The sequence below is a fragment of the Anguilla anguilla genome, chromosome 5 (genome assembly GCF_013347855.1).
Source record: "Anguilla anguilla isolate fAngAng1 chromosome 5, fAngAng1.pri, whole genome shotgun sequence".
Lineage (NCBI taxonomy): Eukaryota > Metazoa > Chordata > Actinopteri > Anguilliformes > Anguillidae > Anguilla > Anguilla anguilla.
In genome coordinates this window covers 62681792-62709292 of record NC_049205.1, presented here as the reverse complement: position 1 = coordinate 62709292, position 27501 = coordinate 62681792, and the positions used below count along the sequence as shown (strand labels likewise).

General features: G+C 48.1%; 2 protein-coding genes across 2 annotated transcripts in view; one reads left to right on the top strand and one right to left on the bottom strand.

Moving 5' to 3' along the window:
- Positions 1-27501, bottom strand: part of gne (glucosamine (UDP-N-acetyl)-2-epimerase/N-acetylmannosamine kinase) — a 112474-nt gene that overhangs the window by 74735 nt on the left and 10238 nt on the right. The window lies entirely within an intron of this gene.
- LOC118227329 (complexin-1-like) overlaps positions 12123-27501 on the top strand; it is a 38915-nt gene continuing 23536 nt past the window's right edge. The window contains exons 1-2 of the mRNA XM_035417669.1: positions 12123-12533; positions 13561-13677. Coding sequence (XP_035273560.1) covers positions 13647-13677 — 31 coding nt within the window. The 5' untranslated portion in view covers positions 12123-12533; positions 13561-13646. The remainder of the gene's footprint in view (positions 12534-13560; positions 13678-27501) is intronic.

Below are 27501 nucleotides of genomic sequence, written 5' to 3'. Positions count from 1 at the left end.
CATCGCTGTCCAAGGTCCTGCAGCTCTCCCCGGCCACCCAAAAAACCCCAGGTGCTGAAGGGACAGCGCACCGGACACAGGAGCAGAAAGAGAGCAAGAAAGAAGAGAGAGAGAGAGACAGAGGGGGGGGGGGGGGGGGGGGGGAGAGAGAGAGAGAGAGAGAGACAGAGAGGGGGGGGAGAGAGAGAGAGAGAGAGAGACAGAGCAGCCCATGCCATCACTTGCTAGCATCACATCACATATGATATAATATCCTCTGTACATGTGAGTAACTGAGCCTTTTAAATGTTTTCGTTGAGATTTATGACATCTGGCATATATATATGTACAGTCATTTCCCTGGTATATGCATTGTTAATGGTACACGAGTAATCCAGTTTGACATAACAATATTTCCTGATACATGGTGTACTTAAACGGATGTATGAAACCATCTTTACAAGTAGATCAGCCCCCTTAAAAAGCCCTGCCAACGTGGAATGAGAACAAAAAATAAATAGCCTATCAAATCAAGGGTGAGCCAGGATTGCCGTGTCATTTGACTTGGAAAATGTAGAATTGCTTTCGGTTCATCCTATTATCATTTACTTTGAATTACATTGGAATTATACTTGGTAGGAAAAAGTGTCAAGTTGCATGCTTGCATTTGCATTTTAATTTTAACACAAATCATACACCCTCAAAAACAAAATTGCGATTGCAAACAGCGCTGTCACTTTTTAATTTTCTCTCTTGTACTTCTTGTATCAGAATTGGCAGGTTTACACCAGAACGACGATGAAAAAAATAATAAATAAAAACTTTAATTTCAATTCTGGCACAAACAATGTGTGCCCAGAAAAGAAAATGAAACGGCAACAGGATTACTTAATGCAAATTTTCACATTTATTCATATCCTTGATTTACATTTCGCTAAAATGGTTTCAATTCCCTGAAAGAATATGGCGATAACCAAAGCCTATGGGCTTAGACACACAGCTCAGGGAATGACTGTTCAGAACAGGAGACACTGCTAATGCTGGCACAGTGACTGTAACTCATTTTGCGTATTGATTGTGTTATCAATGCTGTGAAATGGAACCTTGTTTCTAAAAATGTGTACATCTGCATGGGAACGACAGCCTCCGTTTGCAATGGGATTCTGGGAAAACGCTTTAGAGAGGGAAGGCAAGGGGCTTCATAGCCTATGACCTTTTGACCTTCGGCCCAAATTGGTCACACCATAGAATGTGCACTCAGCCCTTTGATCCTTGAGAGGAAGTGAAGAGGTTGTGCTGATGAAGGCTGAGGCCGGAAACTTCTGTGCACATACTGCTTGTCTGAACATGAAATAAATTAAATAGAGTGCAGTCTAGCATTTTTAGTCTGGCAGTCTAGCTATTTTTTTTTAATAAAGAAGAAACTATATTGTTCTGACAAATCGACTGTGTCCGAGTCTGCATTCATAACCATGCAAGCATGCGATGCACTAGTGACAGCATAATACTGCTGTTTTTGCTTTCACACCCCGAAATCTACTTCTTATTCTTAATCTATAAATAATATGTGGAGAATATGGTATGGACACTACGCTGAAGAGGACATGGTGTCCATGGTAACCATATGAGGATGCTGGGATACGAGATTGATGCTACAGGTACCATGGGATGCTTAGTGCCCGCACTGAATCAGAACTTCCACTCACAATGCCTCACCCAAAAAGACCGAACCTCCCATATCACAGTATCCCCTCACAGAGCTTCTCTACTAGCCAAGCAGGGCCATTTCCATCACTGCGCTCCCCAGTTTGGTTTCAGTTGTCAAAATAAATGATGGCCGCGGGGTGGTCTGGCTCCTAACCGCTTAGCCCACCCTACGCAGCCCGAAAGAAGAGAGGCTCCAACTACTGAACGAATCTGGCTTCTCCTAAAGATTCTTCCCACTTGCCATACAGGGAGTTCTTTCTCACAACTGTCAGGATTGGCCTGCATTGTGGGGGGAGGATTTGGTACCATGACAAATTCTTTGTAACATCCCTTACACAATTCAGATCTGATTTATTGACTATTAATGTTCCATATCAGGTTGTCAGATGTGAGAACACTGTACACGGAACACTGAAAACTCTGCCAAATCCAAGCGATCTCTAGATCGGCTCCGGAAATAATTATATTTCCAGACAGGCCGCAGGCCACTCAAAATGCAAATGTCAAAATCTGACTTATCGCACACGGGCGCAGTCATTTCCCATTTGCCTATCTTTCCGCTGTCATCCCACTTGATAAGACGGACGTTGAGCTTTAACACCCGAGGATTTGACGGAGCAAAAATAATATTAGTCGGAATCGGGGAAACAGAACAGGTAACGATACAAATGATAAAAATGAAACAATCATACATTTACCTGGGTAATTAAAAAACAATAATTGTATTGCATCATTTATTAACTCTAATGTTTATACTGATGGTGGTTTTTACTTACTGAAAAAAGTGCTAACAGTGTGTCCAGCCCAGATTCAATTGGGCGCCATATGTACACTGTAAGAGTCGATTTAACACTGAATATTTAACTGTGTGTTCTATCTATATAGGGGCTGCTGGATTCTTTTCCTGGCTACTCCTGATGAAGGCTATTTCTTGCCGAAACATTGTGTGTGTGCGTGTGCATGCGTGCATGCATGTGTGTGTACACATTTAAATATAGCACATTTATACATGTCCAGTTTCTTAATTCAAAACTATGTCAGTGTTCCTTGCATTGCCTAACAGACATGCTATTGGCAGTAACAGTCGTATCGCTGCGTTTCTCCTGCAGTCTTGGTCTGGAGACTATTATTTCTCCCGCGCTCCTTACATACGTGAGCGCACACTTGAACTCACCCTCAGCATTGATTTAAAGACGGCGCTCGGTCTGTGCTTCCGCGTGAAGAAACTGCTCGTATCGATTCGGTAGCTGAAGCACTTCTTCAGGGGGAGCGTTTTTTTTAAAGCCTGGTGATTAAAATTCAGCTGCGGTCACAAGGCAAAGGGCTCTCACGCCTGCTGGATGTCACGGCAAATTCTTCCAAAAATAAAAAATAAAAAAATGCTAATTTGAAATAGGAAGAATTCAGCTCAACTATTCATTATTCAAGCAGCATTGTCCCCTCAATCCACTTGAGCAGTGAGTGTGTGAGTGAGTGGAGGCATCGAGCCTTGTTTGTCTCTGTCAAATGACCAGCACAATCAATGCAGTACTCAGAGCACGGAATGCTACATGCATCTTTTTGGCCCTGTTCAGCATCTTTACACTGAATCCCGCACACTGTGACCATATTCTAACTACCAGCCATAAAAATCTGCTCATAGCTTAGATCAACGTGATAATGGCTGATTTTCTTTCCCCACACAAGAAGCCATAAATGTCAGTTCATGGTATTTTGAAGATTTTGTTCATTATGAATTCACACTACTTTTCCGTTAGATTTGGGTGGCACAAAATAAACAAAAAAAAAAAAAAGGTGATTGCATGTGAAATATAAACATGCAAAGTAACCATTTTGAATGTATTTGAAATGCTGCATAGGCCTGGTGTACAAAAAGCCTGGTTGAATAACTGGTTGGGCATCCATTTGGCTTTATGTGCATGTGCTGATTGCACTCTGATAGAATGATAATGGTAAAGTAAACTGTACAGACTTTAGATACTTCAGAGAGAAGTACCAGTTGTGCTTTGAGGGTCTTTAAAATAAATTAAAAAGTGCCAATTTTGGAAATCCTGTTTTAACATTTCGGATTAAATAAAACTGAAGAATCTTTTGTCTTCCTCAAAAAAGAAAGGCCCTCCCTCTGGAAGTCTCTTCCTTCACACCACTGAGGGCTTTCTGTGTGTTCCGCTGGGTTTTAAAAAAAAAGTATTACAGAACGTTTCAGCAGAGGAGTGGTTTCACAGCGACAGGATCTCGCATCGCCAGACGCTCCTGCTGATTGGACCTTTCAGTGTCAATGAGACAGTGACGGACAGCTCAGACTGAAGCTCCGCCCCCAGGGATACAGATCTGACCCTCATTTCTCTCTTTCTCCCTCTCTCTCTTTCCCTCTGTTCCTCTCTGCCTCTTCTCCCTCCCTCTGTCTCTTTTCTCTCTGCCTTTCAAATTAAAATTGCCTCATTGGCATGACAAAAGAAATCTTATGTCACCAAAGTACAGTATTAAAATCTCATTCTCTCTCCCTCTCTCTTTATCTCCCTCTCTCTCCTTCTCTTTTTTCTCTCTCCATTTCCCCCTCTCTCCATAACATAACAAAACACATTATAATGACGAGAACAGGCCGTTCAGCCCAACAATGCTCACCATTTTCCTAACTAAATTAGTGCTCTGATTACCTACAGACTAGATAGTATCTGACACCGTATCAAGCCTAGTCTTGAAAATCCCCAGAGTTTCTGCCTCTACTACGTGACCTGGCAGGCTATACCTAAATTCTTCCTAATGTCTGTATGGAATTTACCTTTTGTTAATTTCCATTTATGCCTCCTTGTTCTACTAACAGAACTCAACCTGAAGAATCTCCTGTAGTTCACTTTGTTGATCCCCTTTATGAATTTAAAAGCCTCAGCCTATGAATTTCAAAGCCTATCCCTTTCCCCTCTCTCTCGCTCTCCTCTTTTCTCTCTCGCTCTCTCTCTTTCTCTCTCTAACCCTCTGCAGTGCAGAACTGCAGAATGGGAAAAATAAAAAACACACACTCACTGTCAGAAAAGTACCAGCAGGACTTTGGCGAAATTGCTCTGAAATATGTCTGGAAAAAAAAGTCTCTTTGAAAGGCTCAAATTCTCTTGTGAGCACCATTGGTGCAAAGTAGCTTTTCTCTCTGCGTTTGCAGGAACTGTTGACAGATGACGGGAAGTCTGTGGACCGCAATACCTTATGTGACCTCCGCTGTAACATCTCTACCCTTAACCCATACTTAATCATTAATATGGAGCCACTGCAGTTTCACCGATCAACTGTTTACAGTTATGCATGCTTGGATGCTGTTTATTATTTTTGTGATCTCTGTATGGTTATGGAAAAGGACTGCTCTCTGTTTAGGACTGTAAGGCGTCTTTATTCACACAGCACAGAGAGAGCTCTACAAATACTTCTGCATATATGAAAAAAAAAATCTCCCTGAGACAAAGAGAAAGGACAGCTGTGGATAGACCACAGATGCTCCGCGTATCGGTAATAACACAACTTACTCACAGACGTTTTTTTAGTCATGTAGGGTATAGTTCACCTAAAGGACAGTGCTTCTCCACTTTCTCTTTAAAAGTTATACAGTCAGCAAAGGCGTACTCTCTTATGCAACTTTCGCAGTATCTACCGGGGGTGGGGTCTGCTTTCACCCTCAAAACCCACAGTCCTCATTAGCTGCTCTGGGTTACCAGAGATAAGATTACCCCTCCAAGCTAAAGACCAGGCTGCCCAGCCAAGGGAGCTAATCGCAGTCTTAATTGGTTCTCCAGGAGTGATGTCACGTTCACACATGCGGACTTGCTCACATCTCTGAAATCTGTCACATGCCTGCAAGACTTAATTCTGCCCTTCCCTTTGTGCTTGGTCCGTCCGTCCGCCCGACAGAACGATCGCTTTGTGATGTCACACAGGGTGATGATGTCACACACGGCCCAAGGGCAGCTCAGAATGTTCGAGACCCCTCCATTCTTTTGTGTGTGCTTCTCAACATTCAGAGTGCATGCTTCTGTTAGCCCGCCCCCCCCCCACCCCCACCCGCACCCCCACCCCCACCCCCAAAAACGACAAAAATGGATCCCCTTGTGGAAGGGGGCGGCAGGGAATGAGGGGCTGTTTTTTTAATGTTTTAAATCTTAATCGTTCTTCTCACCGCTCCTGTGAGGTGTCAGCGAGCAGAAATGTCATGAATCCCAAGAGAGCAGCATCTTTTATTCATCGGATAATAGGATGAAACACAGGTCACATTTCCCTCTCCACTACACCTGTCTTTCACCACCCCCCACCCCCCCCACGCCCACCCCCCTTATTTCTCCATGCATATTTCTGCTTTTATTATTCAGTATAACTACCATGCATTTAAAATGTAACCACAGAGACTTTGCATGAAAATCCTGGTTGATATCCGATTGGGACGATGCATTATAATTCGCCTTCTTATTTGACTCTCATAACTCTCATAACATTGTTTGTGTTTAAATGTGCCTTCATTTTGACTGCCTACTGTAGAGATGAAAGCAGCATTTCACATTTCTGTGTACAACAGACAAAGGTCCATCTGTGAGTTTGTTTCTGTCTGTCTGTGTGTCTTGTAATTTGTATGTACATAATATTATAGTTCTCTGTTGTGCTCAGTTGGAAATGACTCAAACACTTGTTTTTGCATAAGTTTTGGATGAAGATTAGTATTGCGAAGCACCAGGGGAACAGTCCTTGGAGCTTGCTAGATGACGTGGTACTTTTGGCCACATTGGTAGGATTTCATGGCAGAAGTAAGCTTTCGTTTCTGGCTCCTTCACATTTGATGTGATGGACAGCGGCTCCAGAGAGACAGACATATGGCGACAGCTACTTGACTGTTGCGTATGGCTCGAACCCAAGATCAATCTCAGGTCCCCATGTAGCTCTGCTCTCATAGACCTCTGTCACTCTGTGGCTCCTGGAGCTGGCATCTGATTAAAATGGCCACTCACACAGGATTTGTGCAGGATAATGGATTGTTGACCTTCATGCTTGGGCTGCTTGGCTGTATTAGACATAGCTTTTTAAATGTGTGTGTGTGTGTGTGTGTGCGTGCATGCATGAGTGTGTGTGTGTGTTTTATCTTTCTTGTTCCCTGTAAATGATTTATTGTTGTCCTTCATGTCACTGTGCAGCATTTGTCAGAATTCAATACACAGAGAGGTTCAGAACATACTCTGTACCCTAAAGTCATGAGGAATTGCACCAGAAAACACATATAAATCAAGGAAAATGTCCTTTGCAGATCCAAAAAGAAGATTATTTTGCTTAATCAAATGTGATTTTGGACCAACATTTACTGGTAGTAGCAGAAAGCAATTTTGGGCTGTCAAAAAATATGTTATTATTTGTATATATATTAATGTATCTTACTAGCTGTCATCATACCACAATGATTTTATTAGGACTCAGTATATGACAAAATGTTTGTTTCCTTTGACTTAAAAAAAAAACTGGAATTTCTAAATCAACATGTAAAATTGCTTGAAATTGCATGTTAAAATGCCGTGTGCATCATACAGATGGCGCGCAGCACACGTCAACACACAAAAGCAAGCAGTGTTAGTTAAACCCCAGAAAAAACACGTCTATCATCAATTTTGACCCCAGCGAGTCAGTAAATTTATGCACGCTACACATTGACATTCGTTTGCCATGATGTCTTCACTATGTTCATCCATAGCTATAGCTTGCAAAAAAAAAAAAAAATGAATAAAAAATCATGGCGGAAACAATGGCTCACGTAGCGTGCCTACAGGACTTAAAATCGCACAGCGATGAGATGAACTGTCACTCAGCAGCCTCATTAAAACATTAATGCGATCCCCTTCTACAGACTCTGTGTGAGCTAGCACGCACGATAGCGTGCTAAGCTAAGCAATGGCCCTCTCTTACACAATGAAGAGCTAATCATCACACACTGATGATGAAAATGTATTATTTTTATTCTTATTTAATTTACCCCCCCCCCCCCTCAGATTAATTAAATAAGTAAGAATAAATAAAAAATTTCAAAAAAAAAAAAACATTTTCATCATCAGTGTGTCATGATTAGCTCCTCATCGTGTAAGAGAGGGTTCAGGCCATTGGTTAGCTTTGCACGCCATCGGACTTCTCTTTATTTAAGGGAGTACTTCCAGGTCAGAAGGTCAGAGCACAGCAGGGTAAAATACAGCACTGCAGAGTACAACAAAAAAGAAAAGAAAAAACCACCAACCATAAAACTAATCTTAATGATCTCATGTCGACAGGACCTTATCTGTGGGGTGGAAGCAGAGCATTGATGTGGCCCTTAAAGCAGAAACTGCAAGCGCAGGGGAAAGCGAAGATGCCGTAGATTTTGGGGGGGGGTACAGGAGCCGTCTCTGGGCAGGCCGGATGGTAACCGTGCGGCCGCACGGGATTCCGCCGCGCCGCTAAAACCCGCGTGCGGGAGCGAGCGTGCGCTAACTGCTGAGCTAACGAGTGACTCCGCCCACATGGGCGTGTCACAGCCCAAGCAGGCCAGCGGCCCGTTCCTCAGCCACATTAGAGATGGCACATCCCAGGGAAAGTTTTTAGTTGGCCAACTGAGAAGCATTTATAAATCTACCCTGTAAAGCCCGTTCTGGTTTATTGGAGTGTGCCTTCTGCATGTCTGGCTTAAGACTTCCCCTGAGGTCCTAAGCACATGAACAGCACCAGCCCAGGGTCAAAGAAAAAAGGCAAAAACCCAGGGAAAGTATTTAGTTGGCCAGCTGAAAAGCATTTATAAATCTACGGTGTAAAGCCCACTCCGGTTTACTGGAGTGTGCCTTCTGCATGTCTGGCTTTCCCTGATGTTTGTTTTTAATATCTTAATATTAATATTTTAATACTTAAGCTTTGTTTGGAATGCATTGAAAGTGTACCCGCTAAAGTCGAAAACTTTGAAACGAGAATGCTGGCTCTTTCAAAAACGATGCTTTCTGAGAAAAGTTGACATTTTTGAAGGGCAGCGGCGTAGCTTAGGGTCAAACTCAAAGTACTTGAAAGGTGCACAAGGCATGAAAACGCCTGTGGCGGGATGTGCTGTCTTTCTATATTTACCAATCTGACTCACCTGCATTTAGCACACAGATAAAAGTGGAGGCCTCTGTACTGTATAGGTGAGGTCAGATCCATATCCACCGTGTTGTGAAAAACACCCCCAAAAGGGAGATAAGACACAAAACATTACGTAAGACCATTTTTAGCCACATGGTGTTTCAAGTAAACTTTATTCGGCCCAGGGCTATGAAACAATGACAGCACACTACGGATTATGCAAAGATTGTGATATTTATGTCTCAGGCTAAATGGAAAAACATGAAGATACAAGGTTTTCCTCATATCGAGTGTGCATTTTTCGCAATTCCAATGTCAGACTGCGCAAAAGAAGAACATGTATGTAGAAGCATATGATTTCCCTTGAATATCAAGAACTCACACCTTCAGGTACAAGGATCTAAACTGGAACATGCTAATTCTAACCTATGGAAATGAGTAAGTCCACATATTAACAGAATCGCTGAATCATTGTCGTCAGGCAAGGAACAGCAACAGAGGAACATTGATCACAAAAAGGGGCTCTGTGATTGGCTGAATGTCAATCGAACGTCCTTTTGAGCCAATAGGAGGGGAAGCCATAACAAACCATATGCATTACACAATGGCCCGATCACGCTTGCATACAGTGGTTATCAAAGGTGATTTACGTTTCTAAAGAATATCGACTTCCTGAGATAAACCATGCCCAAAACATGCCTGGTCCAATCATAATGTGACCACTGTCACTTCCTGTTCCATCTGGGCCTCCAGAGCATAATTTACACTTATGCAAATTAAATGATCAACAACAGCTAATAAGCAAAGTAGCATTAGATGCTGACAGATGGGCAATGCAGCATTTAGTCTAGCTTTCTAGTTAGCTAGCTATTGACAACAACAAGAAAGAAAAACGTTAAAGAAACAAAATCTTGTTTTAAAAAAAAAAAAAAATCCTGACATGATTATATGTGGCTTTTTTTTTCCACAAGAAAATGAAAAATGGCGCATGAAGACTTACGCAAGCCAATTTTGATTGATTTCCTTTCATCGAGCCAATCGAGAGGTATTGTTAACAAACGCACTTAGTGCTGATTGGTTGCCCTCCTGAAGCCGTGACGTAAATAATGTGTCAGCACGGGGAGCTGGAGCATACATTGTTCCAGCTCACACGGTCACGAGGGGGGGGGGGGGGAGGGCGGGGGGTGATAGGGGGGTAGGCTGTACATCAGTGCTGAATAGAGCTCCACGTGGCTTTCCTTTCCAACCCCCCCCCCCCCCCCCCCATTACAGTCCTCTCAATCATCTTTCAAGAATATGCCCTTGTTGAAAAGGTCATTGGAGAGAGGTAAAGCACAGCACCAGACTGCGTTCCTATGCCCCGGGAGGGGGAAACCCTCCACCCCTCAGAGACGGGTCTGCCATGAGAATTGAGTACCTCCCTCGGGGCCTATTTGTCGGGTACAGGTCAAAGGTCAAAGGGCAGAGCCCAGAAGGCAGTTCCACACTCAGTCAGTTTTCAATCTCTTAGATCATGTGACCGGCCGACAGCAACTCAGCCCATGCCTAATTCAGCACAGACCCCCATGTACCTGCAGATGAGGGAATGAGTCAGGACCTGAGGAATGCCAGCCAGACACACACACACACACACAAATGCATACACACACACACACACACACACACACGCCTCCCAGTGAGCAAGAAGACACACTATTTAATAACTGCACCTTTCGACTGACAGTAACGCAAATCTAGTACAGTTTATACACTCTCCTCTCACACAAACACACTCACACATGCACACACACACGCACACACACACACACACAGACTTGCACACACGCACGCACATTCTCACACACACACTTCCCTAGTGCTTTCTTAAACCTTAAAAATTAAAATAGTAAAAAGTGCAATTCAAAGTCAAAGCACTTTCGTAAGATGCTCTGCATAATAGCATCTGCCAAATTATGTAAATGTAAATGCTTACATAAACGTGGGTGACTGCAGTACTGCTAATACCTTGCTTCAAATTAAAAATACATAGGCCTACGCCAACTCAAGAATGGGAGGCACTTATGTTTTTCCCTTCGCAGAATCAGACACGATAATTCACATGAAACCAGTTTGGGTATGTATTTCCCTGAGGTTTTCCCGCAAGGTTGTAGGAGGCAGGCTAAGCCGCGCACTTCGTCGTTGTACTTTGTCATACACCGCATGACACGTTGAGAGAGAGAAAGGGGGGAGGGGGGGGGGGGGGGGGGTGGGGGTTACATTTGTACACTGATCACAGCAAAAAAAAGCAGGTGTTTATTTGATTTATCACGTGGCATTAAATACGGAGAGCCATGTGTAGCAGTCGATGAAATGCCGGCGTAGGATTCGGGCGGCTGCAGGTTTACACTAAGATTTACAGTAACCAGTACATTTGTGTTGGTTGATACCGGAAATATTCCTAGTTTCACTTAACAAAATAATTCCCACCACTGCTTTGCTGCTTGATTTGTAAAAAACGAAGGATTTGTAAGTAACGTATCGCACACTTTTTTCTCATAATGACCGCGCGCTTTCCGTCGTAACCTTGGGGATCACCTGTGGGCGAGGTGAGAATCCCGCATAGGCTGAATCCCGCAAGTAATGCCGTCACCTTTACACCGTAGGCAACATAGCCTCGTACGTGATAGCTCGCTAGCATGCTTAGTGACGACACGGAGAAGTCAGGCAGGTGAATTCGCAAAAGCAAAAGGCATTCGGGAGTTTTTGTCTCCGTGTCATCGGCACGATTCCCGGCAGCCCTGTAACATACACGCATTGAATCAATAACACAGCACTGCGGTACTGCTCTACGCCATGGCACCGGTGTCGTGCTTCCGTACAGTATGTTCAAACCGATGCCGCCCCCCATTTAACCGGTTCGCCACTCACGTTGTACGGAAAAGGGGTGTGCTTGTCTCCATGCAGACCTTGGCCAAAAACGTTCGCCGAGTGAGTGAAATTCGTCATTTTCGCAATCCTACAGATTGCCTCATTTCTATCTGTTGGTACGATTTTCCTTCACCAGCCGGTAAACGAACTTACTCTGTGGGTCTTAAAGGAAGGTTACAGATGTTTTAAATGCCCCAAGTGCATAAAAGGCGAAAAGAAAATATACCTGTAAAATGAACCTCTGCTTGACAAACACACGCCTTACAACTCGCTAGCTGCTAAGCCCGCCTTTGAAGCTATACGGCGAACAATTAGCCAGCCCATCAGAACGCAAGAAAAGGTGAATCTGCGGTTGCGTCGCATGGAACTCGTGAAGACAAAATGCTGCATTGATCCATTCGTGAATTGAAAATAAAAAAGTATATAGGTCAGGTTTTGTGGGGGGAAAAAAATCAATAAATATAAGTTAGACGGGTCTAAAAAAGCTGCATTGACAGGCTTGCATGGGCGTAGAACCCTGAAAGAGACAGTTCCATCGCGAGGAAAGGGGAGGGTACGCCGCCAACGAGCAGCATTAATAATTGATTGCGCTTTTTTTCCCTCGTGTCAGGACGTAGGACGCCTCAGATGGTAGAACTCCGTGCGATTCACAGAGTTCCTACAGCGCGAGCGGCTGCAGTTCCCCTCACAAACGCTCGTGCAGGAAGACCAAAGGACGTCCTTTAGCCTGGAAATATAGGGATGAGCGAAGCGAGCGGCTGAATACCCCCGCCTAACGTTGCGAGTAAACTTCCTTTCGGAGCGGGTTAAAACGTCCTCTTAAAAGATACAAGTCGCCGGGACAGGTAAATTATTACGATTACTCTGTGGGAACATCTTTCTTTGGGTTTTGCCCGACTGTGGGACGCGACGGGAGCTCTCCCCTAGCAATGGTGCTGAAATCATTCCGCTTAAGAAGAAGGAAGTGAAACCGATCTTTCTTTTTCGAGCGGGGGGGTTCAGCTGAGGTAATGTGCTAAAATTCATAAAAAACAAGACGAATTAGCGGTTTTAAAATCATCGGTCATATTTAATAGCGCTACCTAAAACGTCACAGGACTCGAACGTGAATAACCGAGCCTAGCAGTGCCCGCGGTGGGTATCGGAAATGTAAGATATATTTTCAAAATAGCTGATAGAAAGTTTACACATTGGAAGCGGATTGCTTGGATCCGGAAGTCGATTACTGTATTTTCCCCGGGAAAAAAGGCAGTCAGGAACTTGAGGTCCTATGCACAAAGATGCCTGCAAATGAATTATATCACACTGTATGTGGAACTAGCGGTGCAAAATGTAGTGATATATTTCAATGACAGTTACGGCTTGGGACCTTTACTGTGGGTTGTGCCATTATATTGACAGTAGTAGGCTTGTGCAACCTACGTTCCTCACCTCCACTATTAGAATTACACAACTGGAATGTTACATACAAGCTAAACTTATTCGTTATGCTGCCCTCACGTCCAGCGGGAAATGTGTATTAATTTTGTAACGTATCAACGCATTTCAAGACACGTTACATATCGTACAGCGTTATGCGTCTCATTGATTGACCTTATGTCCTTCACGATGCGACTGGGACGTTGGTAAGACTACGGCATTCACTGTACGCTCGTAGGCTACGAAACCATACAAGTTGAAACAAGTTCAAAGCAGATTACTTCCAAATTCAAGAAACGTCACCTGTCCCATCTCCAAGTGCTACCGCAATTAATGATGTAAAACGTAAGACATCTGAAGACGTGTTTTGAAACGGTTAGAAAAAGACAGTGGTACACTTGTACGTAGTTATTTTCCGAACCATTGTTTTTATTTGTTTGTTGTGATTTTTAGATCTGCCCGCCCAAGGACTCCTTCGCCTGCCCAATCTGAATGTAATATCGCCAAGCTAAGGAAGGCAGGAATTAAAAGCCATCGCCATGAATTTTGTAATGAAGCAAGCGTTGGGAGGTAAGTTTGCTGAGCGGCATTCTTTGCGCATTTTGTAGCGAGAAGCGCGGAGAGCTGATGAATGGATGTTTGCAAAAAGGTCCGACAACGACGGCGGCGCGAGGACACCCCGTAGGCTTACCCTGCCCTTGAAATTGTGTGGCTACTTGTTCGGTTTCTGTGCTGTGACTATGCGGATGAACTGATTTTCTGTTGGCTCAACTTCGAGGATGACCTATCGAACGCGGGTTAAACCGTTTGCTCATTTGTGTGAACTTGGCTCTCAGTTCGCTCACTTTTTTTTTTTTTTTTGAAATACCTATTTTCTCAAAATTCCAGAAACCGATAAAATGATGCCCTGTGGTACACAAGTCATACCCCATTCCTCAAGTGCTTTTTATATCCCGGAACTTAATTGACTTTCGCTCCTTTCTGAATGTAGCTAACCGCGGTCAATGTGCCAGTCACCATACGGAGGTTATGCCGCAGTCCCCAAGGCTCGAGCTATTCGTCCGCTACAGTATGTCCCCGCGCTTCAGAGCGTTAAGAGGGCAGCGAAAGCACGTGGACGTTCCTTCAGCGCGAGCGTCTGCAGTGTCCGCATCGCGCAAGACCGCAAGTGCACGTGCGAAGTCATGCAACAAAATTAGCACACCGACTTTTTACGCTATTCATTTTTAACCCTGCACCTCTGCAACCCCGCCCCTCCCATCCCAGAACAAAGCACATCCCTGTTTGGTCAACCAGTTAAAAAAAAAAAATAATAATAATAATGAAATGAAAAGCACCACATCCCTCCTCAATTCTGAATCTCTCTTCATTCTCTGGCCGAGTTCCTCAATACAGCCTGCACTTCAGGCGAATGAGTAACCTGATGCATGCATATAGCTCCCCTGACAAAATTTCTGTTCACTATATGATCAATCATGTATTACAATATACAATACACTCTACACTAAATGTATGAAAAGCAATATCTCAAGGATCTGTTGCACATCAGATCATAATGTAGACCTCTTAAATGGAGTGGTAAAACCTTTGCACTCGCCCCATACTTCATGTATATGAAGTTATATCTTTGAGAACATTAAGGGGGCCGTCATTTAATCCAGCTTTTAGAAAGGAGCACCTGTCTTGCCCCACCCACTTGTGTTTCCACCCCGGTCGCCATGGGAGCTGACAGCTGGGTTCCAGTGGCATGACAGATAGGGAGATGGGTAAAAGTGCTGATCGGGGAGAATATGGCCCAAAGAGCCGAAATGGGATCCATTTCATTAAGCAGCTTCCCGATAAGGCAGTCTGTCAGGTCTCCGGTCTGGCGCACAGCCCCATCGATAAAGAAAATGACTTAAAACCACCGAGCCGTGAGCGGAAAAAAAAAAAAGAGGGATTTCACCCCGGAGAAAAACTGAGATATGCTGGGGAACTCCTCCTCCTCCTCCGCCTGGTGTTGTCTCCTCGCTCTCCCCCTGTCACCACCCCTTTATTTTCTCCTTGGGGGGTGGGGGCCACGCCTGGTAGGTCCCGTCGAATACGGGGGCCAATTTCAGGATGTAGGCTGCTTTGAAAAAAAAAAAAGCAAAAAAAAAAAACCCTGTGGGGCTAGCTTGACGGGTGCATTAAAACAATGCATTGATCTGATTGGGTACTGTGTCAAGGGGCTGATGTCATCCTTGGCTTAATGTCCAATTGGTGCGGAGGAGAGCAGGAGGGTGGGGTGGGGTGGGGGGGCAGGGACCAGAGTAATGGCGCTCTTCTGGTTTGTGTGTGTGTGTGGGGGGGGGGGGGGGGGGTTGGGGGTTCTTCAGTGTCTGCGGTCAGTCACAGTTGTCAAGTCGGGGTCACGTGATCCGTCCCTTCCACAGTCAGCGCCGCCCCGTGCTGCAGCATCTTATATAATTGGAAGTGTCAGTCTCACTCAGTGACGGGGCTACTTAGAGGCTTGTGGGGGGAAAAATACTGAATTTGACGCGGTGTCTCCGTACCAAAACCCCTGGAAAATTCCCTCCGCCCTTTGCCTGATTTCCCACATTCACCGGCTCTCATAAAACAGGAACTGCGGTAAATATCATGAATCTGTATTCAGGGTACCAACACCCCCCTCTCCTCCCCCCCCCCCCCCCAACCTCACCATAAAATTAACCACGCCCAGAACAGCGCAATAAATGCAATTGGCTCAGTTTTAATTTAACAGTCTGTTGCATCGATGGAAAAGAAAATCTTGTCTAAGTCTTCTCCTCACGTAGTTGCCCCCTGATAACTGCATATGTGCAGGACTTTGGCGATATTTATGCACTTAGTCAGAATATGCACAGAACAGGAGCAACTGAACTTTAGGTTCATAAAACTGAATAAAATAAAAGTGCTGACTGGCATGTAGTAAAGCAGGGCACCGTATGTGCTTATCTGATACATGAGATATGTCCAAACGTGGGGACTTTACTGAATAAAAATGCTTTAGAATATGACCTGTTATTCTCTTTGGGTAAAGTCACCCTGATTGGGCGAGGCTGCGAAACAGGAAGAGCTGAAGGTCAGCGTCTGGGCAGTCAGCAGGAGCCGGAGTGTTCCGGGTCTGCGGGGTTAGGGTCACGCAGAGGTGCGGTACCAAACCCGAACAGCGAGGAGAGGCCGCGGCAGCAGCCGTCTCTACAGCTCTCCTCAGAGAGAGAGAGAGAGAGAGAGAGAGGGAGGGAGAGGGAAGGAGAGAGGGAGAGTGTGTGAGAGAGAGAGGGGGAGGGAGGGAGAGAGAGAGAGGGAGAGAGGGAGAGAGGGAAGGAGAGAGAGAGAGAGAGAGGGAAGGAGAGAGAGAGGGAGGGAGGGGGAGAGAGAGGGAGGGAAGGAGGGACAACGGAGGGAGAGAGAGAGTGATTGAGAGAGAGAGAGGGAGGGAGGGAAAGAGAGAAAGAGAGGGAGAGAGTGATTGAGAGAGAGAGAGAAAGAGAGAGAGAGTGAGTGAGTGAGTGAGACAGAGAGAGGAAGAGAGTTTGTGTGAGCGAGAGAAAGAGAGGGAGAGACAGGGAGGGAGAGAGTGTGTGTGAGAGAGAGAAAGAGAGGGAGAGAGTGTGTGTGAGAGAGAGAGAAGGAGAGAGAGGGAGAGACAGGGAGGGAGAGAGTGTGTGTGAGAGAGAGAGAGAGAGAGAGGGAGAGACAGGGAGAGACAGGGAGGGAGAGAGTGCTGTGAGAGAGGGAAAGAGAGGGAGAGACAGGGAGAGACAGGGAGGGAGAGAGTGCTGTGAGAGAGAGAAAGAGAGGGAGAGAGTGTGTGAGAGAGAGAAAGAGAGGGAGAGACAGGGAGAGACAGGGAGGGAGAGAGTGCTGTGAGAGAGAGAAAGAGAGGGAGAGAGTGTGTGAGAGAGAGAAAGAGAGGGAGAGACAGGGAGAGACAGGGAGGGAGAGAGTGCTGTGAGAGAGGGAAAGAGAGGGAGAGAGTGTGTGAGAGAGAGAAAGAGAGGGAGAGAGGGAGAGACAGGGAGGGAGAGAGTGCTGTGAGAGAGGGAAAGAGAGGGAGAGAGAGGGAGAGAGAGGGAGGGAGAGAGTGCTGTGAGAGAGGGAAAGAGAGGGAGAGAGAGGGAGAGACAGGGAGGGAGAGAGTGTGTGTGAGAGAGAGAGAGAGAGAAGGAGAGACAGGGAGAGACAGGGAGGGAGAGAGTGCTGTGAGAGAGAGAAAGAGAGGGAGAGACAGGGAGGGAGAGAGTGCTGTGGCATGCTAATGGGTGGAGTGCTTGAGCGTTCGATGTCAGGAGGATTTAAAAAAACGCCCGTGAAGACTGCAGTGTCAGCTCGCGCTCTCCGGCGATGGAGTTGGCGGACTTCCCGTTTTTTTCGATCCGGTTCACTCTGACACAGGCTAGCAGAGCCCAGGGACGGCAGGGGCGACTGTGTCCCCCCCCACACTCCCCCTCCCCCCCCCCACACCCTCCCCCACCCTCAGCAGAGGTCCTGGCACTGTGTAAGCCTCATGCTGCTGTCCTAAAGCTGAACTCTGCACAGGCAGAAAAAAAACACAGTCCTTCCTAAATTACCTTGAAATTATAGTGCCTAACTCACTATGTGTTATTGCTACAAGTGCTGAGTTCACTCTTAAACAACTTCTGCTTTTTGGTTTTTGTCAAAGATTACTCGTATCTTACAATGCTTTGTGGTCACAAAGTCGAGAGCTTTGTACTCCGAAAGAAATTTCAGCCCTTTCACTAGAGTGAAGGGAGTGTGCGCAAACCAATGACACCAATTTGCAGGTAAAAAATCCACCCGAGTACCTGGGTAATAAGTGAGGACAGAGTGTACGGTAACTGGAAGGCACGACATCATATCCTGTTTTAAACAGCAGCACAGCCCTCAGAATTCCTTACGTTGGGAATCGCGCGTGTCCAGGTTTTGTCAGTTTTAAGGCATTAAACTACATTTCCCAGGTGTAGGTGACGGTCACACACACAGGGGGCCCTTGTTCCGCTGGCCGGTTTGTTTGTGTGCCTTTTCCACCAGGGTCACCAGGGACCGACGCATTATTTTTGTTCCCTGTGCTTTACAGGGGGTGTGGAAATAAACACACAGGTCTGCCTGTTACTCCACAGAGACCGGTGCCCCCCCCCCCTCGCTCCCCTCGCTACCCCCCCCCCCCCCCGCTCCCCCCACCGGCCCTTTATTCATCGCTGTGCTTTACCTGGAGTCAACAGGATGTTAACCGCATGCGTGTGAGCCAAGGTTCCCCCCCCCCTCCCCCCGCCAGTGATCGAAATGCAACCAGAGACGCCCCATTTGCCCCGTCCTGAGTACCACAGGGCTAGAACAAATTTGAGGTTTTTTTTTTTTTGTTTTTCAAATCCTGAACCCTCTCTCTGTGCTCTTATCAAAGAGCTCTTTCTTTTCATTCTGTCGTCTGTTTTTATTATTTTATTTTTTATTTTTATTTGCATCTGTCTCTGCAGAGAGACCCTGACGGGCCGCATTTCTCTTCAGAAACGACGCGCCATGTTAGAGAGCAGTCCAGGGGCTTCGCTGCTAATATAGATGAGAACGGCAGCTCTCTCTCTCTCTCTTTTTTTCCTCTCTCTGTCACTCACTCGCTCTCTCTCTCTCACACTCTCTCTCTCTCCCTCCCTCCCTCCCTATCATATATATTTATTTTGAACTCGGACAGGAAAGGAAACTGAACTTTAAATCGCTTCACCTTTGAACAGGACTGGACTCTGAATCCCCTGATTGGATATTTATGGTGCAAGGCAAGCTTCTCTCTAACTGGACCAGCAAAATATACAGCAGTATAAATTGATAAAATGAAAGCTATGTAACTTGGGAAAATAAATAACTGGAGACAATAAACAAGCATCTCAATCAGAGTGTTTGATTGTAATAACAACCCCACTGTAATATATGTGCAGAGTGCAGTTGCATCATGGGAAGACTCTAGTCCTGTTCCCAGGGAAGCGTCCGACAGGCAGCCTCTCTCTGGAGCTCAGTGCTCTACAGAACCCGTGCGGCAGTACAGCCCTCCCACCAGCAGAGGGCCTCCATGCCCAGAGAAAGCACCTGAGGGGGCTAGACACACACACACACACACACACACCCAGCCACACATGCATGTGGACACACACACACACATGTATGTTGACACACAGGCGCATACATATATACACACACTCACTCTCTCGCTCTCTCTCTCTTTTTTTCTTCATCTTTCTCTCTCTCTCTCTCTCTCTCTCTCTCCTTGTCATAAGAAAATATACTTTGTGTCTTCTTGGAGCATACATCTATAAATATACCCAAATATGTAACTATGGACATACGCGCTAATATAGGAATGAATTGTTTGAGAAACCCCTGTAATGAAAGAAGACAGTGCAGACTGTTACTGGCTATCTCCATAGGGGGCCGTTCTATAATGTTTATGAACTGCTGTAAAATGTAAAACCGCGGTTTGCCGCTTAGTTTCTGGTATTGACATGTGTTGCCATATCCGCAGTCTGCAGGTGGGCGGGGGAATTCCGGAAAGTCAATCAAATCACAGCATGGATAAGTGCCTTGATTTGACTCGGGTGGCTTTCTGGGGGGGGCGGGGAGGGGGGGGGGGGGGGGGGGCTTTTTAAACGCAGAAACTGAATGGAGCGAAGGCTACGCTGAAATAGGGAAGCATGATTATCTCTCATAGCAGCTTAAACTCCCCACATTAGGGGGGATAAACCCCCCCCCCCCCTTTGGCTTCCGCTCCGCGAGCACACCCCTCTCAAACGCTAGTGCTCTCCCGGGAAACAGTAGCCATGGCGCCTGTCTAGCTTTTCCGTCCGCATCAGTATGACTTGAGTGTTGCTGCTCTGTGCGTTTCAGTGGCAGACAAACACGATCAACAAGTTCTGGCATCACAAGAGCTGTTTTTTTTGGGGGGGATTTTTTGGCTTTAATTGTATGGATATTATGTAAGTTTTTCCACTCAGTTTGGAGTGGTCAGTTTTGTAGGCCCATCCAACCACTGCAGCCTCATTGTTCCCCACAAGGAGAGCACAGCCCAGCTCATGCACCCCCATTTCCCACCCCCCCCAGCTCATGCACCCAATGCTCATGCAGAACCCCCCCCCCCCCCCCCCCCCCAAAGAGAGCTCATCTCACTGCTTTTGTTCACCTGGCAGTGCACCAGCTTAGTCGTACAGTCACTGTGTGGAGGGAGCTCACTGCTTTCAGGCAGACTGCAGTCACCCTTCTGACCAAAGGGGGCGCTCTTCCATACGGATCTTGCTCTGCCCCCACCCAGACAATGCAACATGCAACTATGCTCCTCCAGCCAAAACAAAAAAGTGTGTGTGCTGGGGTTGGCTCTGCAGTATAACGTTAGGGAAAAGGTTGCAGGTTTAATTCCCAGTTAAGACACTGCCACTGTCTCCAGCAGTATAAATGGATACTGTATTTAAAAAGTTGTGCAAGTCTCTGTGGATAAGAGCATCTGCTAAATGCTTGTAATGTAATGTGCTGGGAAACTGGGCCTGTGCTTGTCCCCTGGATGGGGGGGGGGTGTAACTGAGGATTGGTGAGATCTGCTTTCAGAGCTGCGAAAACTGTCTGTGAGCTGCCGTTTGGCTCCCGCCCCCCTGCCCCCCCCCCCCTCGCAAACCCAGGGAGAGAGAGGTGGAAATTCTCTCTGTGAAATTCATCTCAGTCTCTTTATCTGCTTCAGTGCCAGCCCCTCTACGCAGGGCAGGAGTTCTCTGCCTCCTCTCCGTTTCTGGGCTGATAAATGCAGTTTAGCTGCGTGCTCACAAACAGGAGAACCAGGGAACTACAGCTAGAACTACTACCAAGATTACTACTATTACTATTGCTAGTATTACTACTACTATTACTATTAGTACTGCTACTAATTACTACTACTGCTGCTACTACTACTACTATTACTATTACCGCTACAATTACTATTACTACTATTACCGCTACTATTACCATTACTACTACTACTACTGCTGCTGCTACTATTTCTATTACTACTTGTGGTACTTCCACTGCTACCAGTACTATAATAGGATACAATACAAACAGCAAAAATATGAAGAAGAATAAAGTGTGTCTTCAACAGAGTTCTTAAAATTTGACTAAGGTCTTAATTAAATTACTTTACACATACTTTAACAATATACACAGAAACATGAAAAGAAACTGTACAAAAATGAGCTACCTCTACTTGAGCAGTACTCTCTCAGACTTGCGATGTGAAAGATTTCATTAGTGCAGCTGTGATTTCTCCGTGATGAATGCGCAGTGTGCGCTGCTTGAGTAGGTCTGAAGTGCAGCAGTGAGACGTGGAAACTGATAAATCGCAGCTGGTTTCGCTGAGTTTCTGAGAGCACGCACTGCGACATTTGAATGAATATGCTAGCAATGTACATGCGTGAGGTGGTTTGTGTTCTTTCCCATTCTTGTCATCTACCATTCTGTGTGTGTGTGCGTGTATGTGTGTCTGTATGTAGTGTGTGTGTGGTGTGTGTAATTGGCATAGTCCTATTGCCAATTACCCACAGTCCTTTGCACATTACCCATAGTCCTATGCACATATCCCATAGTCCTATGCACATTATCCATATTCCTAAATATTTCCCTGTTCCACTTTAAAATCAGTGGATTAAAATCACATCACAGACAGTTAACGCAACACCGCCGCCTCCTCTTAACCTAGCGAAACGAGTCTCCTCTTACAGATCCTTTCCAGCGTTTTGCTTCTCGTCTAATTTAAATGATCAGATTCCTCATTTGATGGCTTTCCTATCGCCAGTCACCCGGCCTGAGCTCTCCAGGGACTCTAATACCAAGCAGTAGGCCAGCTGAAGGGGGCGCCAGTGAGGCGGTGGGGCGGGTGAAGGCAGCAGGCCAGCTGAAGGGGGTGCCAGTGAGGCGGTGGGGCGGGTGAAGGCAGCAGGCCAGCTGAAGGGGGCGCTGGTGGGGTGGGTGAAGGCAGTAGGCCAGCTGAAGGGGGCGCCGTTGAGTCGATGTGGCGGTGAGGCGGTGGGGTAGGTGAAGGCAGCAGGCCAGCTGAAGGGGGCGCCAGTGAGGCGGTGGGGTAGGTGAAGGCAGCAGGCCAGCTGAAGGGGGCGCCGGTGAGGCGGTGGGGTAGGTGAAGGCAGCAGGCCAGCTGAAGGGGGCGCCGTTGAGTCGATGTGGCGGTGAGGCGGTGGGGTAGGTGAAGGCAGCAGGCCAGCTGAAGGGGGCGCCAGTGAGGCGGTGGGGTAGGTGAAGGCAGCAGGCCAGCTGAAGGGGGCGCCAGTGAGGTGGTGGGGCGGGTGAAGGCAGCAGGCCAGCTGAAGGGGGCGCCAGTGAGGCGGTGGGGTAGGTGAAGGCAGCAGGCCAGCTGAAGGGGGCGCCAGTGAGGTGGTGGGGCGGGTGAAGGCAGCAGGCCAGCTGAAGGGGGCGCTGGTGAGGCGGTGGGGCGGGTGAGGCGGTGGGGCGGGTGCAGTATTAGAGAGATATCGAGCCGGGGAAATGTGCAGCGCTGTGATTGAGTGACGCCACGCCTGTGCTGGCAGCGAAGCTGTGCGGCCAAAACGCTCGTTTGTAACGCGGACGTCGGCGAGAAATACTCTGCCTTCTCTCTCCTCAAGCCTTCTCCCTCCTCAAGGCTTCCGCGTTCAGCAGTGAAACAGAACAGTGATCTACAGACAGGGCCTGCAGAAGAGACTGACAGTTTGTCCTTAGCCGTGAGCGAAACACCATAATGAAATACTATGGAAGGATATTTTGTTTAAATCTTGAAGAGAAGAAAGAGGTCGTGAAATGCACCCCCTTCCACCGAACACCCCACCCCACCAATCCAATACAACCCTCTTCCCCCCACCCAATACCCCCCAATGAAGGTTCTCCATACAAAACTCAGCCTGTGTCCAAAATGTTCTGCTGTAATTATTATTAAGGACTGAGTGTGAATTGAGAATAAAGCAAGGCTGTAAACTGGAGGTGGGAGTTAAAGTGTGTGTTGAGTCCAGGGCTCGGCCTGTTTACAGTCTGCACTGCCGTCAGCGGCCCTGGCCCAAGCTCTTGGGAGGTGATTACGGCAGAAAAAGATTAATTACACAGTCCACAGCGAGAGAGAGGCGGCCAGCTGTGCGCTCAGCCCAGGCCCAGACTGCGTCATTCGCTGGCACAGGTCACGACTCTGTTTGGGGCGAGAAGACTGCGTCATTCGCTGGCACAGGTCACGACTCTGTTTGGGGCGAGAAGACTGCGTCATTTGAAGCAGAGGTGTTGCCTGTGTTTGGGGCGAGACTGCGTCATTCCCTGTCACAGGTCGTGCCTGTGTTTGGGGGCCAGACTGCGTCATTAGCTGGTGCAGGTCGTGGGTCTGGTCCTGTTTGTTATGATCCTTTCCCCCGTGTGGCTGAACTTCCACCTTATCATCCTGTCCAGGACTCTGCCTCATGGCCAAACAGGCCCCAGCGGGTCATCCTTCCCTGCGCCCCTACCACACAAAACAAACCTCTCTGTCGAAAAAAATGTGCCTTGTTTGCGTAGATGCGATGCATTCCTCAGTGTATTATTTACCCCCGCCCCCCCCCCCCCCCATGCTTTTCTGTCCCGCGATGCTGCTGTAAAACTAAGGGCTCGTCTATTATCCACACGTCATCTCTGCTGAAGGTCGGTTAAGCAGGCCGCCCTTGTGCTGCCGATCCGGGCGATTTATCACTGAGAGGCGCGCGCGGTCGTCTCCGTGGCGACGTGGGGGGGGGGGGGGGATGGACGGGTGAGGTGGGGGTCGGGGGGGGCGACTGAGGAGAGGGGTTCAGGGAGGGTTGGGGAGGGGGGGGTCGGGGAGTGGCGGTGAAGTGGGGGGGTGGGGAGGTTGGCTGGGGGAGGGGGGGTTCGGTGGGGGGTTGCAGTCTCGTGAGTGATGTGGGAGTGATTTAGACTCGCTAGCAGGAGGAGACGGCGGGACGGCGGGAGCCGTGCGGCGTTCCCGTGGTCTGAAGGCCAGCGCTAACGCGCGTAATGAAACGGCCTCAGACAATTACACCCCTGCCTCTCTGATTACGGCCGAGCCTGGAGGCCTGCGGGCGCTAGCGATAGCTCAGATAGCCCAGGCCTGATTAAACGCTCGCAGAATGAGCCATAGTCTGCTTAAAATCAGCAACACTCAGCCCAGGCCTGATTAAACGCTCGCAGAATGAGCCATAGTCTGCTTAAAATCAGCAACACTCAGCCCAGGCCTGATTAAACGCTCGCAGAATGAGCCATAGTCTGCTTAAAATCAGCAACACTCAGCCCAGGCCTGATTAAACGCTCGCAGAATGAGCCATAGTCTGCTTAAAATCAGCAACACTCAGCCCAGGCCTGATTAAACGCTCGCAGAATGAGCCATAGTCTGCTTAAAATCAGCAACACTCAGCCCAGGCCTGATTAAACGCTCGCAGAATGAGCCATAGTCTGCTTAAATCAGCAACACTCAGCCCAGGCCTGATTAAACGCTCGCAGAATGAGCCATAGTCTGCTTAAAATCAGCAACACTCAGCCCAGGCCTGATTAAACGCTCGCAGAATGAACCATAGTCTGCTTAAAATCAGCAACACTCAGCCCAGGCCTGATTAAACGCTCGCAGAATGAACCATAGTCTGCTTAAAATCAGCAACACTCAGCCCAGGCCTGATTAAACACTCGCAGAATGAACCATGCAATGCTTAGGATCAGCAACACTCAGATAGCCCAGGCCTGATTAAATGCTAGCAGAATGGATGGAAAAAGACAATGCTGTTTGAGCTGTATGCATGGCAGAACTCAGAGGGACGTGTGTAGTCAATCAGTACACGGCATCGGCCGTTCCCCCTGGTTACAGACCTGGGTCTTTAGCCCAGACAGAATATTTATGGGATGTGTTGTCTTGTCTGTGCAGACAGTGAGGGGCCAGACAGCAGCACTTCCTCTTGCATATTTTACTCTGTGTGCAAAGGCGTCCCACACACCCCTGCAGCTCTCAGAGTTTGCTTTGTGTGAACTCAGACTCACCCGGGCCAGTCTGTGATCCGTTTACCGTCTCTGATCTGCCGAAACCTCCCGTTAGTACCTCAGTAAGATTCATGCCGGGGAGAGGGAGGAATTGGTCAGGTGGAGACTGGCAAAGGGGGGGCGGGGGGGGGGGGGGCGTTTGGGGGGCAGGGGGGTGGGGTTGCAGAGGGTCCTGGGACTGCCCCAGACCGGCAGTCCTGTTGGGGGCTACGTCATTCGTCATCTGGGAATACCCCGCCATTCCTCCAGACAGCGAGGACACGTTACGCATGGGAGGGGGCGGGGGGAGGGGGGGTAGGGGGGGGGGAGGTTCAGCCAGGACTGAGGTAACTGAAACAGACAGGCCTATTTTACGCTCGCAGTGTAGCGAGAAAGTGAGGAGTCCTCTCCGTGAACAATCCCAGGATCGCCACCGTGACCGAGCGGCCTCTCTCTCGTGCCCTTTGACCTCTCCGTGTGTGAAATGAGAAACTCAGTCTGTGTCCAAAATGTTCCGCTGTAATTATTATTAAGGACTGACTGTGAATTGAGAATAAAGCAAGGCTTTAAACTGGAGGTGGGAGTTAAAGTGTGTGTTGAGTCCAGGGCTCGGCCTGTTTACAGTCTGCACTGCCGTCAGCGGCCCTGGCCCAAGCTCTTGGGAGGTGATTACGGCAGAAGAGATTAATTACACAGTCCACAGCGAGAGAGGGGCGGCCAGCTGTGCGCTCAGCCCAGGCCCAGACTGCGTCATTCGCTGGCACAGGTCACGACTCTGTTTGGGGGCGAGAAGACTGCGTCATTTGAAGCAGAGGTGTTGCCTGTGTTTGGGGCGAGGCTGCGTCATTCCCTGTCACAGGTCGTGCCTGTGTTTGGGGGCCAGACTGCGTCATTAGCTGGCGCAGGTTGTGGGTCTGGTCCTGTTTGTTATAATCGTTTCCCCCGTGTGGCTGAACTTCCACCTTATCATCCTGTCCAGGACTCTGCCTCATGGCCAAACAGGCCCCAGCGGGTCATCCTTCCCTGCGCCCCTACCACACAAAACAAACCTCTCTGTCGAAAGATGTGCCTTGTTTGCGTAAATGCGATGCATTCCTCAGTGTATTATTTACCCCGCCCCCCCCCCCCCCATGCTTTTCTGTCCCGCGATGCTGCTGTAAAACTAAGGGCTCGTCTATTATCCACACGTCATCTCTACTGAAGGTCGGTTAAGCAGGCTGCCCTTGTGCTGCCGATCCGGGCGATTTATCAGTGAGAGGCGCACGCGGTCGGCTCCGTGGCGATGTGGGTGGGGGGGCTGGGGGAGAGGGGGGTGAGGGGGGATCGGAGAGGGGGGGGGGGGCGGGTGAGGAGGGCGGTTGAGGGGGGGTTGGGGAGGGGGGGGGGTCGGGGAGGGGCGGGTGAGGTGGGGTCGGGGGGGGGGCGGGTGAGGTGGGGGGTTCGGGGGGGAGGGGGGTTCAGGGTGGGGGGGGTTGCAGTCTCGTGAGTGATGCGGGAGTGATTTAGACTCGCTAGCAGGAGGAGACGGCGGGACGGCGGGAGTCGTGCGGCGTTCCCGCGGTCTGAAGGCCAGCGCTAACGCGCGTAATGAAACGGCCTCAGACAATTACACCCCTGCCTCTCTGATTACGGCCGAGCCTGGAGGCCTGCGGGCGCTAGCGATAGCTCACATAGCCCAGGCCTGATTAAACGCTCGCAGAATGAACCATAGTCTGCTTAAAATCAGCAACACTCAGGCCAGGCCTGATTAAACGCTCGCAGAATGAACCATGGTCTGCTTAAAATCAGCGACACTCAGCCCAGGCCTGATTAAACACTTGCAGAATGAACCATAGTCTGCTTAAAATTAGCAACACTAAGCCCAGGCCTGATTAAACGCTCGCAAAATGAGCCATAGTCTACTACCGACACTCAGGTAGCCCAGGCCTGATTAAACGCTAGCAGAATGGATGGAGAAAGACAACGCTGTTTGTGCTGTTTATGCATGGCAGAACTCAGAGGGACGTGTGTAGTCAATCAGTACACGGCATCGGCCGTTTCCCCTGGTTACAGACCTGGGTCTTTAGCCCAGACAGAATATTTATGGGATGTGTTGTCTTGTCTGTGCAGACAGTGAGGGGCCAGACAGCAGCACTTCCTCTTGCATATTTTACTCTGTGTGCAAAGGCGTCCCACACACCCCTGCAGCTCTCAGAGTTTGCTTTGTGTGAACTCAGACTCACCCGGGCCAGTCTGTGATCTGTTTACCGTCTCTGATCTGCCGAAACCTCCCGTTAGTACCTCAGTAAGATTCATGCCGGGTAGAGGGAGGAATTGGTCAGGTGGAGACTGGCAAAGGGGGGGTGGGGGGGTTGCGGGCGAAGGTTTCTGGGGGGGGGGGGGGGCGTTTGGGGGGCA